Source organism: Pseudoliparis swirei, chromosome 15 (assembly GCF_029220125.1).
Source record: "Pseudoliparis swirei isolate HS2019 ecotype Mariana Trench chromosome 15, NWPU_hadal_v1, whole genome shotgun sequence".
In the NCBI taxonomy this organism is placed as follows: Eukaryota; Metazoa; Chordata; class Actinopteri; order Perciformes; family Liparidae; genus Pseudoliparis; species Pseudoliparis swirei.
Genome location: NC_079402.1, coordinates 14,592,067 through 14,608,776, shown reverse-complemented (window position 1 = coordinate 14,608,776; position 16,710 = coordinate 14,592,067). Strand labels below are relative to the sequence as shown.

The following is a 16,710-nucleotide window of genomic DNA, read 5'->3' as shown; positions in this document are numbered from 1 at the left end:
ACATATATATACATATATATGTATATATATATATATAAACCTCTAGGAATATAGGTTTTATCTTGGCTGATGCTTAAAGTCAGGCACAAGGCACTGCAACATGCCTTTTGAAGTGTTTTGATAGCACCAGGTAATTACACATGGAACATGCATTAATGTATTGAGAATTGGTGTGTGTCTGTGCTCATCTGTGTGTGTTCCTGCACTAGTGTGTGCACTAGACTGTGTGAGTGTGCATATTGATGTGTTTCCGTTCTGTAGCTGCTTGTTGTTCTTGGCTGAGAGATCTCAGATGAGAAAAGCAGATACATTTAAGGAAGTTGAGAAAATATCTTAGATTGAGCCTGCAAGAACAACAAATAGGGCTTTGCTCCTTCTGGCAGCGAACATGCATTTAAATTCAGTCTCTTTTGTATAGCCCAATATCACAAATTACAAATTTGCCTCAAAGGGCTTTAGAGTCCGTACACATATGACATCCCTGTCCCAGGACCTCCCATCGGATCAGGAGAAACTCCCAAGAAATAGAAAAAATCCTTTCACAGGGAAAAAAGGGAAGACACCTTCAGGAGAGCAACAGAGGAGGATCCCTCTCCAGGATGGACAGAAGAATAGATGTCATGTGTACAGATGAACAGCGTTACAACACATTTAATGAATATGATGGTGGTTTACTGCTATTTATTTTACAACTATGGTATGTCTATTAAACTAATGCTACAAGGCAAGACCTACAATAAGTGCTTTAAAAGAGAGAAATACTGGGTTGGTGAAGTTTTCTGATCATATTGCAACATACTGCTAATAGGTCTGCTAATTGCCTACCTTACATATAGGCCATTATACTTGTTATCTTAACATGAAAAATACAGAGAAATCAACAAACAGTGCAGGCCTCTGGCCTCTGCCAGAGAAATTCAACCTTCTTCTTGAACATCACCACAAACACAACCGCAAACCCACTTATGATATTATCCAATTCTTCTATGATTTGTATGTTTCCTTTCCTGGGATACAGAGGTCTGGAGAAATTCTGATAAGGGTACCAGACACCCCATGACTACCCACGAGGACTGCACTGTTCACTCTGTCTGCAACTCGCGAATATGGTTCATATTTGGATGATTTTGCAAGGCTCATTTCTAATGCAAACAGAAGGGTGGGTCGGCAGGTTATGAAAATTAGTATTCGTATAAATGATGAGAGGGATTCAAAATTGACAGGGAATTTTTTTAAAGCGTTGCCAAAACATTCATAGTTTACCTGACATCAGGACAGAAGAAAGTCTCTACATCTTCCCCCAGAAACTAAAAACACATCTTGTCCGACTATATCTGGATTAAAACACAGATTAGCACGTCAGTGGCACTTAAATGGCTCTTATTATGGTACTTTTGTAGTTTGACTATGTTGAGGAAATGTTACTTTCTGTATTCTTATTGTTCTTAGTTTGTACTCTAGGTTGAACGCACTTATTGTAAATCGCTTTGGATAAAAGTGTCTGCTAAATCAGGGGTCCCCAACCCCCGGGCCGCGGCCCGGTACCGGTCCACGGCTTGGTTGGAACCGGGCCGCGGAAATGAGTCGGAAAAATATATTATTTTGAAAAAGGACCGGATACACCCGTGTGTACGTCTGAGCCGCGTTCAGGAGTCTTAAAGTTCGGGTTTATCGCTGCAGGCGAGTCTCACGCGCTGAACCCTCTGCTGGCGGCACATTTCAGTGACAAAGAATCTTAAAACATATTCAACCTGCTCAATGAATTCTGTCACTTCAGGGAAATGACAACTGTTTTCAAGTTGGCCGATAAAGTCGCTGCTGTGTGGGCGAGTGAACAGCGGAATATTCTACATGTTTCAGACGTTGACCGGGTGGAAGAGGCTTTTAAAAGAGTTTGAGCGGTACTCCAACCACAAAAGACCCGACTGCAAAAGAATAGACCTGCAACCCATTTGTAAACAAACCCACCCGGTGAATCGAGCCCGTCCGAGCTAGAAGAAAATGTGTTCGAGATGCAAATGACGGTGGCCTTAAGGGACATTTCACACAACAACTCTGCCGGTGTTCTAATGACAGCGACCAGAACTCGGTTAGGAGCAGCGGACCAAACACACGTCTGTGTCGCCGTCTCCATTAGCGGCTCGTTGCAGGTAAACAAGCGCACGGCTCACACTAATTCGGCGTAATGATGAGTTGTAGTTTTGGCACTTTATGCCCTTCGTATAATTGTATGACGTCATATTTATTACGTCATTTATATCGCCTGTCCGTGAAAATAATTTCTGACACGGAACCGGTCCGTGGCTCAAAAAAGGTTGGGGACCGCTGTGCTAAATGACATGTAATGTAATGTAATGTAACTTAAAATATTGATTATTTTTACACAAAAAGGCAGTCGAGTAACATCAAATCAAAAATGATTACAGCTTAACCCTCCTGTTACCTTCGGGTCAATTTGACCCCATTCAATGTGTAACCCTCCTGTTACCTTTATATTTACTGACGTATTTTACCCTTGGGGTCAATTTGACCCCAGCAATTAAAACCTCCAGAAAATTATTCGAATTAATATTGTTTTCCAAGTTTAAGTGTGAGGTACTTTGTGTTTGTTTGTTGACTACCTAAATAGCCCTTTAAATATATAAAAAAGTTGATATTTCTTATATGTTTGACACAGTGAAAAACAGCCTGGGGTCAAATTGACCCGAAAGAATACCGACATTAAACATTGAATGTGGTCAAATTGACCCTAAAGGTAACAGGAGGGTTAAACATTGAATGGGGTCAAATTGACCCTAAGGTAACAGGAGGGTTGAATATGAAATATATTGGTGTTATCATTGTCATTAACAATGAACCCAAATTGTCCCACGAAAGATTTTTTTTTTTTACAAGTAATAACTATTTCCCAAACACTATGTGAAGTTTGCTCTACACTTTAGATTGCAGTATGCCTCTCTCATCTCCTCACGCTCCGCTGCCACAAGGACAGATACAGGAGAACATTCCTGCCGACGGCTATGAGGCTCTATAACAGATCACCTCTTGCCAGATCATAGTGCAATAACTGAATACTTACACTATGTTGATCTGCACTTCACACATCTCATTTGTTTGCACTACACACATACACACACATTTCATTTCATTTGCTCTGCACTCATACACACACTTTGCTTTTTGCACTCTGTCTATATTTAATATTTTTGTATTTGATTTGTCAGTGTTGTTGTGTGTTGTGTATGCATGTGTGTTGTATATTTACATATATATTTTGTTTTGTATTTTACTTTTATCTTACTTGTATACTTCTATATCTTTCATCCCTGTTTCTTATATTTTGTGTTTTGTTTTTTATTCTTGTGTGTTGCTGCTACTGTCACGACAAATTTCCCCTTGGGGATTAATAAAGTATATATCTATCTATCTATCTATCTAATAAATAATGACTTTTCTTTGATATGTCGTATTCCCATGTTCGTTGGCAAAATAGTTTGTAGCGGTTGGGAATGGCCACACATTTTCTTTATAGTGTTGTAGCTTGAAACAGTCAGTGCTGCCTTTTTGATGCACACAGATGATATTCACAATGATTACTGCCAGAGCGCGGCACTAATTATTACGATTTGCCAGAAAGTGTATATTTAAGAGGTGACATGTGGTAGTCTAACTTATCAAACAGCAGCAGAGTAGTTTACGATATATACTTGTCCAGCATCTCCTCTTCTTTTGACCCTTCTTATTCCCCACCATAATTTACTCTGTCACCCTGACCTCCAAGCCCTCAGCCATTCCAAACTAACCACCACCCACGGTTGGAGCCAAGATCGTCAGTTGTCTTCTTACACTGTTTGCCCCAGCTCAGATGAAGGCCAGTGACAGGTCAATCAGTCACCTAAAACAAGACCTCCATCGCTCTATCCGATTCCGTAAAAACATGTTGCGAGACGGAGGAGCTTGCTGTGTGGTCAACAAAAGTATTTCAGCAGCTGGACCGAGGCAGTCAAACAGAGCGCTTCACATTGGATTTGTGGCATGCCAAAACATCTGAATGATCTTTGCTTTTTACTCCACCGAGTCAAAGGCTATGGGTGTTGTCAGATAGTGAGGATGATAGAGCATTATTTTAAAGATCACAGGATATATTATTGCTGACAATGTTTGACTTGTGATGCTCCTGCTGGCGGTATCTTTCTTGTATTATTTTAGGGGGATGAAGAATGCCACGTTAATGCTCACACACAAACTGCTTCTCCTGTATCAATATCATAAATTAGATAATAAAAACCAAGAGTAATTTAAAACAATACGAAAATTATTCCTATAGCATGTTTCTCGCAATTGTTTTTATCTTTTCAATATTTTTTCAACGTTTTTATGTTTTGTTCCAATATGGTTATAGGTAAACTATCTAAAAGGCGCAAGATATGAGATCCTCCCCAACAGCGGCGGCGAGTGGAGGCTCATAACGGTGGTAAAAGAGTGGCATATCAACAGAGAAAGGAAACGCTTTGATTATAACACACAAGGAGGGAGAGTGACTTCATTCTCTACTATACTTCATACTATACTATATATACACATATATATATATACACATATATATATGCATATATATATTCATATACAGTATACACATACATACATATATATACATATATATATATATGTAGATATACATATATATACTGTATGTATATATATACTGTATATATATATATATATGCCGATATAGGGCGACTATGGGTCAGTGGGTAGCACGTCCGTCTTTCAATCAGGGGGTTGGAGGTTCAATCCCCGCCCTAGTCGTTGTGTCCTTGAGCAAGACACTTAACCCTGAGTTGCTCCCTGTAGCTGCGTCTACAGTGTATGTAACAGGATTGTAAGTCGCTTTGGATAAAAGCGTCAGCTAAATGACATGTAATGTAATGTAATATATATATACTGTATATATCCACATACATATATATATATGCACTATATACATATATACTATATATACACACATATATATATATACATATACAAACACATACATAAATACATTAATATATACACATATACATATACAGTATACACACACATATATATATACAGTATATATGCATATATACACACACACATATATATAGTATATTGCTTTGTTCACAAAGCAAGAATAGCTCAGATTACAACACACAACGAGGGAGAGTGACTTCATTTTTGCTACACTTAGTCTTCAATTGAGTCAGTTAAAGACTTTTATGACTGGAACACACATACTTGCTATTAAACCTATCTGACCATTTAACAGAGATAAGATCTCATGTGCCCACACCACGGAAAGAAAAGTCAGCCAAGGTCACTGACCAGTACTACCACTGGAATGCAACCACAGCTAGTGAAATACACCACAGCAGGGAAACTATCCCGACTGCAGGCAGCCTTCAGACAAAGTGTGGCCACCGGGACGTTGTGTGTGGACACTTTATGGAACTTAAGTATCATCACTCCATCTTACATAATACTCACCTTTTGGCTCTTATCAAGCACCTTCCTTCTCATGTGAACCACGCTGACAAAACGATAGTGAGATGGCACAACACGCAGCAGTGCCATGTAAAGCACAATCTTTATCGACTCAGCACATTCCATGAAAGCAAAGCATTTAACTCTCACCATAGTGTGCAGATAATACCTTTAACAAGCCATCTGTTTGCCCTTGCTTCATGGAACATGAGAAAAAACAAATGTGGGCAATGGTTGACCTGTGACTTAGGAAACAAATGTTTGGCAGTAGATTAGAAACTGCAGAAGCAGTGGTGGCCTGCTTGTTTTACTGGGGGTATTGAAAAGGATATCTGGTATTACCAGAACATATTTTGTGTGGATAGTTTCCACAGATAAATAAACAGCTTCTGAATGGCATGTCCAAAAAAAGTAGAACAAAACAACCAAATACATTAGTTTCAAGCAGCAAACTAAACTGTGTTCAGCAATTCCAATATAAAAAATAAAAAGAAGACTGCGTAAAACCAATTGTTTAATAAAAAAGTGTGTCCATGTTCCACATAGGTTGGCTTCTCAATCCTTCACAAAAAAAAAAATCTTGATATGCTGTTTGTTTTTTCCTCAACTCAGTAAGACATGAATATATTTCTTTGCTCGTACAAAAAGTATTCACCTACCAGGTCACTCACCTGTCTGTGTATCGGCGGGTAGGTTCATTCAACATCAGACCGTGTTGTGCATGGGTGAAGGGCGGTTGGCGCAACAGCCGGTAGCGTAGTGGTTGGCAATGCCTACAAAGCATGCAGTCTGGCTTGGATGCCAAGAGGGTGGCATCGATCTCGAGGTGTTGTTCCATGGTGAAAAACTGTACACCATACACTTTTTCTTCAATCTCTAGCTTCAGAGTCAGTGGTGTGTCACAGAAGACATTACTGGGGCCCAATGAAATGTTGTTCCCACTGACGGTCAGGACCAAGATGTTATGGATGGCTGGCAGTGCCGTTTCCTCGGGGCTGAAGAAGGTGACCCACACAGTCAGGGAGTCTGGAACCAGCGGGTAAGGGAACTCTAGCTGAAGCATGCAACCCTGGAGAGGGCACTCCGACAGGCCGACAACACCGTGCTCAATTCCTGCATTTGGGCTCCAAGTGCGCACACTTGGCTCACAAGCCTGCTCCACATCTGGAGGACCTGTGGGTACGAGATAGACACAACACATTTACATTAAATATAAATCAGGCACAGTGAGCAAAAGACATAGATTCATTTTTATATTCACATGATGAACTCGAGACCATCTTGGGAGGGGATCAATCTAGCGGTGATGCTAAATTGGGCCAAATAAAGTCAGTCCACTCATAGAAATACAAACACCTGGTAAAGTAATCAAAACTGCTTCTGCGGTAGTTCCCACTACAGTCGGTGAAAAAGATAAACAGCCACACGCTGTCACAGCTGGTAATAATTGTTAAATTATCATATAGTGATTGATACTAACGTGATATGCTACAGGTCCGTGAATTCCTTAAAGGATGCACAAAAAACTAATCATAGGACAGGTAAAATAGTCAATTATATCCAAATTAATTCACCAATATCATTTTTAGGAATGCTGAAAGATCGAGAATGTGCATCCGTGATCTTTTTAGTGTATCTACACTTGTTGCAACATCAAGGTAGAGGTGAAACTGAGAGTTCATTGTGAGTCCATCTGCAGAGGAAAGGCAGAGCTGAGGTGTGTACCTTCTGAGAGGGGCCTGTGCAGGGTTCTCACTTCAGCAGTCATTACAACCTCTAACAGTCACACTCCAGCCATATTTGGAGTCCACACACAGCTAACTCGCATTATCCCAAGTGACGTACACTAACATTCATCAAGCACTTTTCGAAGCCAGCAAGCAGCAGACACTATGTTCTCCCTCGATTTCCTTTTGTGCATTTCCAAGCTGGCAACCAACGAAGCCATTTGCTAACCTCATTTCTGGGCACCGTGCAAAATTCCAGTGTTTAATCAAGTGAGGACTGAATATGGTTTCCAAGCCACATTATCTCAGCACATTTATTATTTTACTGTAAGTGTGTGTGTGGCCAGAGTGGAGGTGAATTAAAGAAAAGGAGAAAGAGGGTCAGAGAGAAAGAGAGGGAGGGAGAAAAAGGGGGGAGAATGAACTAAGATACTCCAAGAGCTTGGCTTTGCTCGGCCTGGCTTTCTGTGTACATTTTCATTGAGTTTGCAAGGAAAGGAGCTGTAGCCACTGAAAATATTTTGTAATGTCAGCTGTTATGATGGGCCTGCCTCCTGCTCTGGCGCTGTTGTTAATGTGGTTGGAGATTTAAGAGGAGACAGAATAGAAGTGTCATCCACTGTGTAACCTGAGGCAATGTAAACTGTATTTCAAAGATGCAAAGATATATCTTTAATTGTCAAAACAATCTGTGCACGCAAAGGGTTTAAAATTCCACATCAAAACCACAATAATGTCGATTACATGTTCTGCTTTATTCTAAATACAGCAGCTACCTTTGTCAGGTAATCAACATTCACAATGACAAGATAAATGCTATATTTCATTTCAGATTCACAGACGCACACGGCTGCCCAAGAAATATTAACAGCCAAGTTCTGAAGTGTTTGACCTATAATTCCCCAAGTGCAAGGTATGGGGGCTCCAAGGTGAGCACCATCCAGACCTAAGCTTTGAATATGAGCCATTAGTTTGCTGTTGATTAACCAAACCCATCTGGGCAATAGGCTGATGACAAAAACATCCATTCTATAAAAACTGTGTTTTATTTGGCGCTAGGCTCAATGTAAAGCATTAGCTCTCAAAGATCTTCAGTATCATGAACATAGGTAAAGGCTGAACACATGTGACTGAAATGGACAGCATTACATCCAGGGGATAAGTATTAGTATCCTTAATGGAAAGGAACTGCTGCTTTTAGAGTGCACATTGAGAACAATGGAATTGTGGGAAATCAGGTGGACGTAGTGCCTCCATGTCCCCTTAACCCTTGTGTTGCCTTCGGGTCATTTTGACCCGAATCAATATTACACCCTCCCCCCGCCTTTGGGTCATTTTGACCCGATTCAATGTTTCACCCTCCTGTTACCTTTATATTTACTAACATATTTTACCCTTTGGGTTCAATTTGACGCCAGCAATTAAAACCTCCACAAAATTATTAGAATTAATATTGTTTTCCAAGTTTAAGTGTGAGGCACTTTATGTTTGTTTGTTGACTACCGAAAGAACACCGACATTAAACATTGAATGGGGTCAAATTAATCCTAAGGTGGGGGGAGGGTGTAATATTGATTCGGGTCAAAATGACCCGAAGGCAACACAAGGGTTAATAGAGATGGAAAAAAAACGGATTCAATAACAAATCAAGATGTGTTACTGAAATAGTTTTATATTCTGATAATGACCTCAGAACAGATGGTACTAGTTGTGTTTAAAAAGTATTATTGTCATAGAGACTTGCAATTTCGACCGTGGTCAAATTAGTGCACTACCCAGCACTATTCCTGGTGTCTTGGGATATGGTGGAAGCTGTGTGTGTGTGTGTGTGTGTGTGTGTGTGTGTGTGTGTGTGTGTGTGTGTGTGTGTGTGTGTGTGTGTGTGTGTGTGTGTGTGTGTGTGTGTGTGTGTGTGTGTGTGTTTATATGTGCTTCTGTGTGTATGTGTTTGCCATAACATTGTATTCAATACTCTCTCTTCATTCACTCTCTGGCTCACTTCACTATCCCTGCGAGGAGAGTTATTATTTTAATGCTGTGTTAACAAACAGCAGCTGGCAATGTGACCACATATTGTACCTTTAACATCTACTACGACCTGGATTGACAGTGATGTACTCTGATGCTGGGCACATTTTGGGGGCAAATTTGTTATTAGATTAGATTAGATATTCCTTTATTAGTCCCACTGTAGAGAAATTTCAGTATCACAACAGCGGGTGCACATTAGAGCATTAATAAAATAATAAAACACAATAACAATAATAATACTAAATACTAAAACTCAAATACTAAATATACAGAGGAAACTAAATATATACACAAGGCAGTGACCAAAGTGAATTTCCAGCAGGTTAAAGTGTCCAGGAAAATAAAGTAAGTGTATATATTCGTATATATATATTTATATACATATAAAGTATGAGTATATATATTCAACTCCAAATGAACAATTACATGTGTATTACGACATATGATAACTGGGTAACATGAGAGAACTGGGAATCCCCTGACCAGCATCTGCACTGGCTTAATCCTTTTCACGAACAGGTTATAAAAAATGTCTGTACAGTTCTAAAACAAGGATGATCAATGTTCTGAGACATTTTAAGGAAAAATGACTCGATGGTGAAAGATAGCTCCATGATAGATGCTGACCATAATCCTTTTGCACTAGAGCATCATACTGATCCACAAAAAGTCCGGAGAGCCGGATGGATAAACAGACAGGGATATGTCCGGGCATGCTCGCTTTATGCTGTCTAAGAAGTGTCTGGCTCCGGCTCTCATTATTGATGACTCTCTGTCACACACGTTCTCACTCCAAAGGAAGACACTATACAGCTTGAGAATCAATGTCACATTATGTTGTATTCAGGATCTCAGAGGTTCATTTTTTTAATTATTATTATGTTTATACTGATGATAGGCAGACAGAGAATAAGTCAAAGGATAGAACGTAAGTATATTTATACTTGTATTCATATTGGTTAGTTATTATTTGGAGCGTGGACCTGGAGCGTGGCTCTCTGTTCCTACTAATTGTCAGGCAGACAAACCCTGGCATCATATAGACCAGCAAGGCACGACACTGTATTTCTTTTAAAGAGGCATCTAATAATATCTTTGACCTTAAAGTATAGAGACACATGCTTGCTGTTAAGACTTATTGAGTAAATTCATTCATATATACACATACGCAAAGATTTGGAATACTTCAAATATAAATATACTCCAAAAGCTTATGAAGAGTATCATTTCGTACCACTGTGTGCACATACAAAATATTAGGAATGCTTATACACATAGAGCTACACACACATTCCCACACACATGTTGGCGAAAATACACATCCTGGACCTTTCACTTCCATTCATGCACACTGCTGTTTTCAATTAACTCAGGATCCTCCCTTGTGAATGTCACTAACCGCATGCAATTCTCCCAACTATCCACCCCCACCCAACCTCTCTTACCCCCTCCTTGAATCCATATCCATGTGTGTTTGCCTTTTTTCATTGTTTTTTTGTCCAGCCAAAGAATAGTAAAGACATATGAGAGGTTCTCTGGCTCTCTTTGACGTAAACGTGCCAATATTTCCCAGTCAGGTAGTGTGAGGACACCGCAAGTCCTTGGATAACAGGTGGACAACTCATTTTAATTCCAATTCGTCACATACTGACGCTAAGTCAGACCTCTTGGCATCACTTTCTAACTCAATGAGTAGCCCAGCGCATGGCTGCAATAAACATGTGGTTTTCGTGAATTCAAACAAAAACACAGTTAGGTTTATAGGCAACTGAACCTCTTAGTTTGGTTTGGAAAAACATCATGGTTGGGCTTAAAATAAGTAAGTAACCGGAGGTTAAGGCTACAAAATCAACTAAATAAGATGTAAAAAATAAGTACAGAAAATACATCACTAACAGAACTTCAAAATAACCAACACTAATCTCCAACACCAGTGTCCTGTTTGAAAGTCATGTGTATGTTTGACCCACCCACCCCTGTGTGTGTGTTTTTATTCATTAAACTATATCATCACACTCCCGGAGCATTTTCTCTGAGCGTCTAATGGAGAAGAAGGGTGTACATTGTTGTTACGTGAAGGCCCGGTGCGTCTCTTAGGGACGCTAAAGGATGCCTTGTGCATCGATATCAGATGCCGACATAAGGGTCAAAGCATTGCTATCTGATGCCCTGAGAATGAGAATGGGCTGAGGTGCCATGTGTATGCATCAATGCTGATTAATGCCTACATGCACAGTCACACAAGTGCATGTTGACACGCTTATCTTCCAATGTGCTATGCCAATACTTACAGTCTCTTAGAGTAGTTTGCCAGAGTGTTTATTGGAAGTTGCTAACTGCTGGAGACATGTGCGCCAACGGCAACTGTGGTATCCAGTGAGAAACTGGCGCAAGCAGCAAAGTTAACAGGGAATGGGGAGCTGCCACAAACAGGGACCCCATCCAAGAGGGAAAATAGAGGACAGTTTACACACACACAGCATGCTAGACATGCCCAGACTTGCCTCTGATACATACACTATATGTCAGCGTGAAGGCAAGGTTCAGAATCTAGAGCACGCACACACACACACACACACACAGACAAACACAAACAATACAAAATACAATCTGAGATAGAATTGTATCTCTGAAATCAATTGTTTTGCATAATTTTGTCAATTTAATAAATGGTGTTGTGGTCAGTTTACTATATTAATAATTATATTTATTTTGATTACACATATCACATCATTTATTTGTGTAATATGATGTATAGTATTTATTTTGTTTCTATTATTATCAAACTGTAGTTGTGACACTAGGAGGATGGGGAAGATGGCTCCGGAGTGAGTGGGCCAAAACAGTGAAAGCCATGTTTGCTTTTTAAAGGTCAAGTACTGGATGGATAATAGTCTAGCTTCATGACCTTTTTGTCAAGTAAATGTTCCACATCTCAACTATAGATGGATGCACTAACTGTCACTTGTTGTGTGTGTACTCAGTGGACTCAATGCACTCACTAACTGCACAGTCTGGCCATTGAAGTGTATTCAAGATGAATCTCAAAACTGTAAGATTTCTTTTTACCAATAACAATGATCACACTTTTAACAATTTCACCTTCTCGTAATAAGTGGATATTTGGTGATTTTCAGGAGATTCAGCTGAATACTAAGTAGTAGTAGTTATAAGCTAGTTACTTAATTCTAGCTAGTGCCCAGCTTACATAGCAGTGTTTAGGGTATTTTGGTTCACTGGCCAGAAGGAAATGGCTCCTCTGGTGGCAAAAATAAGTCTCATTGTATTTAAGTCTATCAGTAAATGACCCTATTTCTCACTGGATTTATTACCTCAGAAAACATGGTAAACATAAGGTTATGGTCTCAATCACTATGTTCAAGTCTTCTTCACAACAGCAGGATGTTCATTTAGTAAACTATGTTCCCAGAGCCATACGGTGTCTCTATATAACTCCTACCAATTTAAAATATGGCAACTTTTGTTCACTGGTTGGAAAAAGCTAAGATGGCAATGGCCAAATCGTCGAAGGCTTTAAATCAGCAGGCTACAAACTAATGGGTGACGTCACAATGACTTTTTCCACTTCTCATATACAGCCTATGTCTATAACCCAGCTGATACTAGCGTGCTTCATTTAAAGCAAATATCTTCTGGTGTGAAAAAGTAGATATAAAGTCTTGTCCGAGGAAAACAATGTCACAAATTCAGGCCTCCGCAGCACGATAGAAACTAGGATTACAGCTAAAACATGATCTTTAACCTTGTTTATATATATATGTATATTCTATTACACTGTTTTATATATATGGATATTGTATAGTTTATTCTCATTCTTATGAAACTTGAAACTTGGTGTCGAGCCTGAGCCCTCATTGTTGGGACCATTGTGGTACCATACAGCCTCATCCATTGGAAAGTGACCTCCTTGAGCCTTCCATGTTGTCCCACGGCCTGGTGTCTTGATCCAGTGAGTCATTTGCATGTTTTTAACTTGACAGTCAGTCAGAAACAATTGACTCAACAACAAGGTCACACCTGTCCAATTTGTGGATGACGGTATCTGATGCCAAGTATAGTATTTAGTATCATACTGTACCTTCAGCCTCTCGTGGGGACCAGTGTCCCGAAGGGGCACATGGTCGTGGGGAGGAGGAGTTGGAGGCATACTGCAGTAGAACTCTACCCTCAGTGCATTTATCACACACTGATCCCACTTCTCTAGGAAACCAACAGACAGGCACAGCAACCAACTTAGATACAGACCAAAATACAAGTAATTTGACAAAATGTTTTTTAAATGATGTGCTAAATGATGAGTTTAACAAAGTTTTAACAAAGTGCTATTTGGCTCACTTTTAGGTGTTTTAGTCTACAAATAAATGTTAATGTTAAATTAACCTGGTTGTTATATTAACCTAAACAATATCCAATAATGTAATTCATCTTTTTTAACATTATTATCCTCCATCATAATTCAACAGGTTTGATGAAGTTAAGTATGTAGCTCATTTCACCTGTCATAAAAGTGTCCAGAAATCGGTGGAAACCATTCCAGGGTGATGGAGTTATGATGCTGCTCCACCACTTGAGGGGACATTGGCACTGGGGGAGGTTTGGAAGAGGGTTGCCATGTCTGGTAGATGAGGTCCAGGTAGCAGTGCATCCTAGCAACCTGGTTCAGTGTGAAGGAGTCTGTACAGGCATCATCTGAAAGTAGAAAAGGTAGGTAGTCAGCACGAGGAGTGAGGGGTGGATTTTGGATTGATCAGTGATCGGAAAAGGAAGGAATTAAATGATTCCACTGGTCTGGATCCCATGGAAACAATATTTACCACCCGTTTGTAATTAGCAGTCTCTTTTTTCCATTCAACTATGACAACAACACAAAATTTCACAAGTGACATGAAAGGATGTGCCCCCTGTTCGTTTTTTCCCATGAAATGTCCCTGCTAAATTCCACATCCGTCTCAGTATGCACACAGACTCACCAAATTCCTCTACGGGGATCTCTGTGTGTCAGTTTCATGTGAGAGGTAGAACTGTAGCGTTTTGCCCCGCTAAGTAGCAAAACATATGTGGAGGCTCCGTCTCACCTGCATAGCTCATGTAGTTGTTAAACGGCGTGTGCGTGAAATGCCGACTGCCACAGGTTTCGTTGCCAGGTTCGGGATCGTGGCAGCCTTTAAATTTGGGAGTGGGGTTGGTGTCCGCACACAGATCTCCAGTTTCCATCGAAGGCTCAGTCTCCAAACACGCATCATTACACGACTCGATCTCTGATATACCTCGAAACACATGATAGAGTCCAAGACTGTGACCGATCTCATGGACCATTGTGTCCGTGTGACCGAATGTGCCGTAGAAGGAAGGGTTCAGAACAATGCCACCTGAGAAAATGAGGAAGAAGACATGCACATGATGTAAAAACTGAAAACAATCAAGAGACTTTGCACACAACACAAAAGCCTGCAGTGTAAAGTAATTGTAGAACTGGAATAAAATTCAGACAATGCATTATTAATGGGACTGCGCAGCTTCATTATCATCTTTTTCCCTGTAATAGCTGTGATTGAGAAAACTTAAACTGCTCGGGGCTTGAACTGTAATTACTCAAAATCAACAGACTAGGCTGCTAAAGACAGTGCATGTGAGTGTGCATGCATGTATGTGTTGTTGTTTGTCTTCTACCCAAATGTGTGAGAGCCTCTTTGTCCCATGGCCATGTGGCAACCCCCGCCAGATCTTCATCAGAAGAATTGGCAAAGAAAACATTCAGGTGAGTTGAACCATCCAAATGTAGAATCTCCTTCAGCTCTTTAACATCCAAATAGGCTCTAGAAGAGAAAAAGCAAGAGAAAAAAACACATTTCCCATTAGGTTAAAGCTCTGCAATGAGGAAGTGAATGCAGATTTTACCAAGAAAAAGATTTACACATAAAAATAAAAAAAGCTTATCTAGTGTTATCTTTCAGGATGACATAGCTCAGAATTAGGTCCCTGTTGAATTTAAATACTTCTTTACATTGTATTGCAATGGACCTTGGAATAAAACAGAATATCAGTTGAAAAAGCATAATTGACCCTGTGAGTTTGAAACCAGATGGTGTTTAACCAATATGACCAAATTGATAAATACTTTTAATATAACTTCTCTTTAGCTCAGCCTAAGAAACAGGGTGCATTGAAGTCCTGGCACGGTGATTGTGCACCTGCAGTTATGATTGGTGTCAGATAAAGCTAAAGTACTGTGATTCAGACTGGGATCAATTTTGATCACTCATATCGTCTTTTTTCCCCCCTTCATTACATTTAATTCTAGTATCTGCTGTCTTACAGTACACTTAAACAATACCTCAAATGTGTATTGAGCGCTTTCCAGACTTGAAGTTTTAGTGTCCATGGTGATGTTGGATGTTTGATGTTGGAAGATAGCAAGTCGTGCAATAACCAGGCAATTCATTTGTATTATTATTAATTTCATCAAATTATTAAGTCTGTCTTTGAGGATCCCCTTGAGTGTGCGTCTTTTTCTTTTTGACATACAATACTGTCATGGCAACCCACACAGGTAGAAAACAGGTGCAGGGGAGTATACATACACTTTATCAATGGAACCAAAAATAATGAGTTTGTCATGGTTTTACAGGCTGCATTGCAGTAAAATAAGACCCTTTTTTCTTCTTATTACAATGGACTGCTGAGTGAAATTAACAATGAATGACTCCTACCGGGGCGTGTGCATTATGATATTTGAGAAATATTCTGATCTCTCTCAGCCGTGGGGATACTAACGGCAGCACTAACGGCTGCAAGTGCAATCACTCAACACAATTAAATCTTGCCAAGCAAAAACTGTCATTAACTTTATGAATACATCAAACATGGGAGCGTGGCGAGTGGTCCTGGCAAACAGCATCAACGAGCTCAGTTCTGTCTGAGGAGTCAGTAATGCGTTGCATATGCTGAAGTGGTGCTTTGTTCCTTTTTGTTCACTTTAACATGCTGTGGAATTTAAAACACTATCAATACAAGAAACCAAACATGGAATAGTCCCTATTAGCACAAATTAGATCCTCTTTGGATGTTTTGACCTAATTTGTGTGACCCACTTACCAGCGGTATATGTTGTACTCTTATTTTATATGTGCTTAGATCATAACAATAAGTGTGATAACATCGAGGCTAAAACAACATGCCTTTACTGCCACTGACCCCAGACAGCAGAGTTTCCACCCAGCAAAAGAATACACTAAGTCGTCCTCTTCCTCTCCTTTGGTTAGATGTGTAATTACTTGTAAAATAACATGCACTTCATGCTGCTGCTTCATGCTGCTCTGATATTGTGTGAATACTATTGTAAAAATTAGATTAAGAATATGAATGACACTAGAATGAAACTTTTTGTCACCATCAGGTAAAATGCTTTGCCAAATGATAAGAG

The 16,710-nt window shown here is 39.8% G+C and overlaps 1 protein-coding gene across 1 annotated transcript in view; it reads right to left on the bottom strand.

Annotated features, from left to right (window-relative positions):
- Positions 1-16,710, bottom strand: part of pappaa (pregnancy-associated plasma protein A, pappalysin 1a) — an 85,128-nt gene that overhangs the window by 55,839 nt on the left and 12,579 nt on the right. The window contains exons 3-7 of the mRNA XM_056433278.1: positions 14,958-15,103; positions 14,363-14,656; positions 13,784-13,976; positions 13,366-13,487; positions 6,180-6,681 (exon numbers count right to left, since the gene is read on the bottom strand). Of these exons, the coding sequence (XP_056289253.1) occupies positions 6,180-6,681; positions 13,366-13,487; positions 13,784-13,976; positions 14,363-14,656; positions 14,958-15,103 (1,257 nt within the window). The remainder of the gene's footprint in view (positions 1-6,179; positions 6,682-13,365; positions 13,488-13,783; positions 13,977-14,362; positions 14,657-14,957; positions 15,104-16,710) is intronic.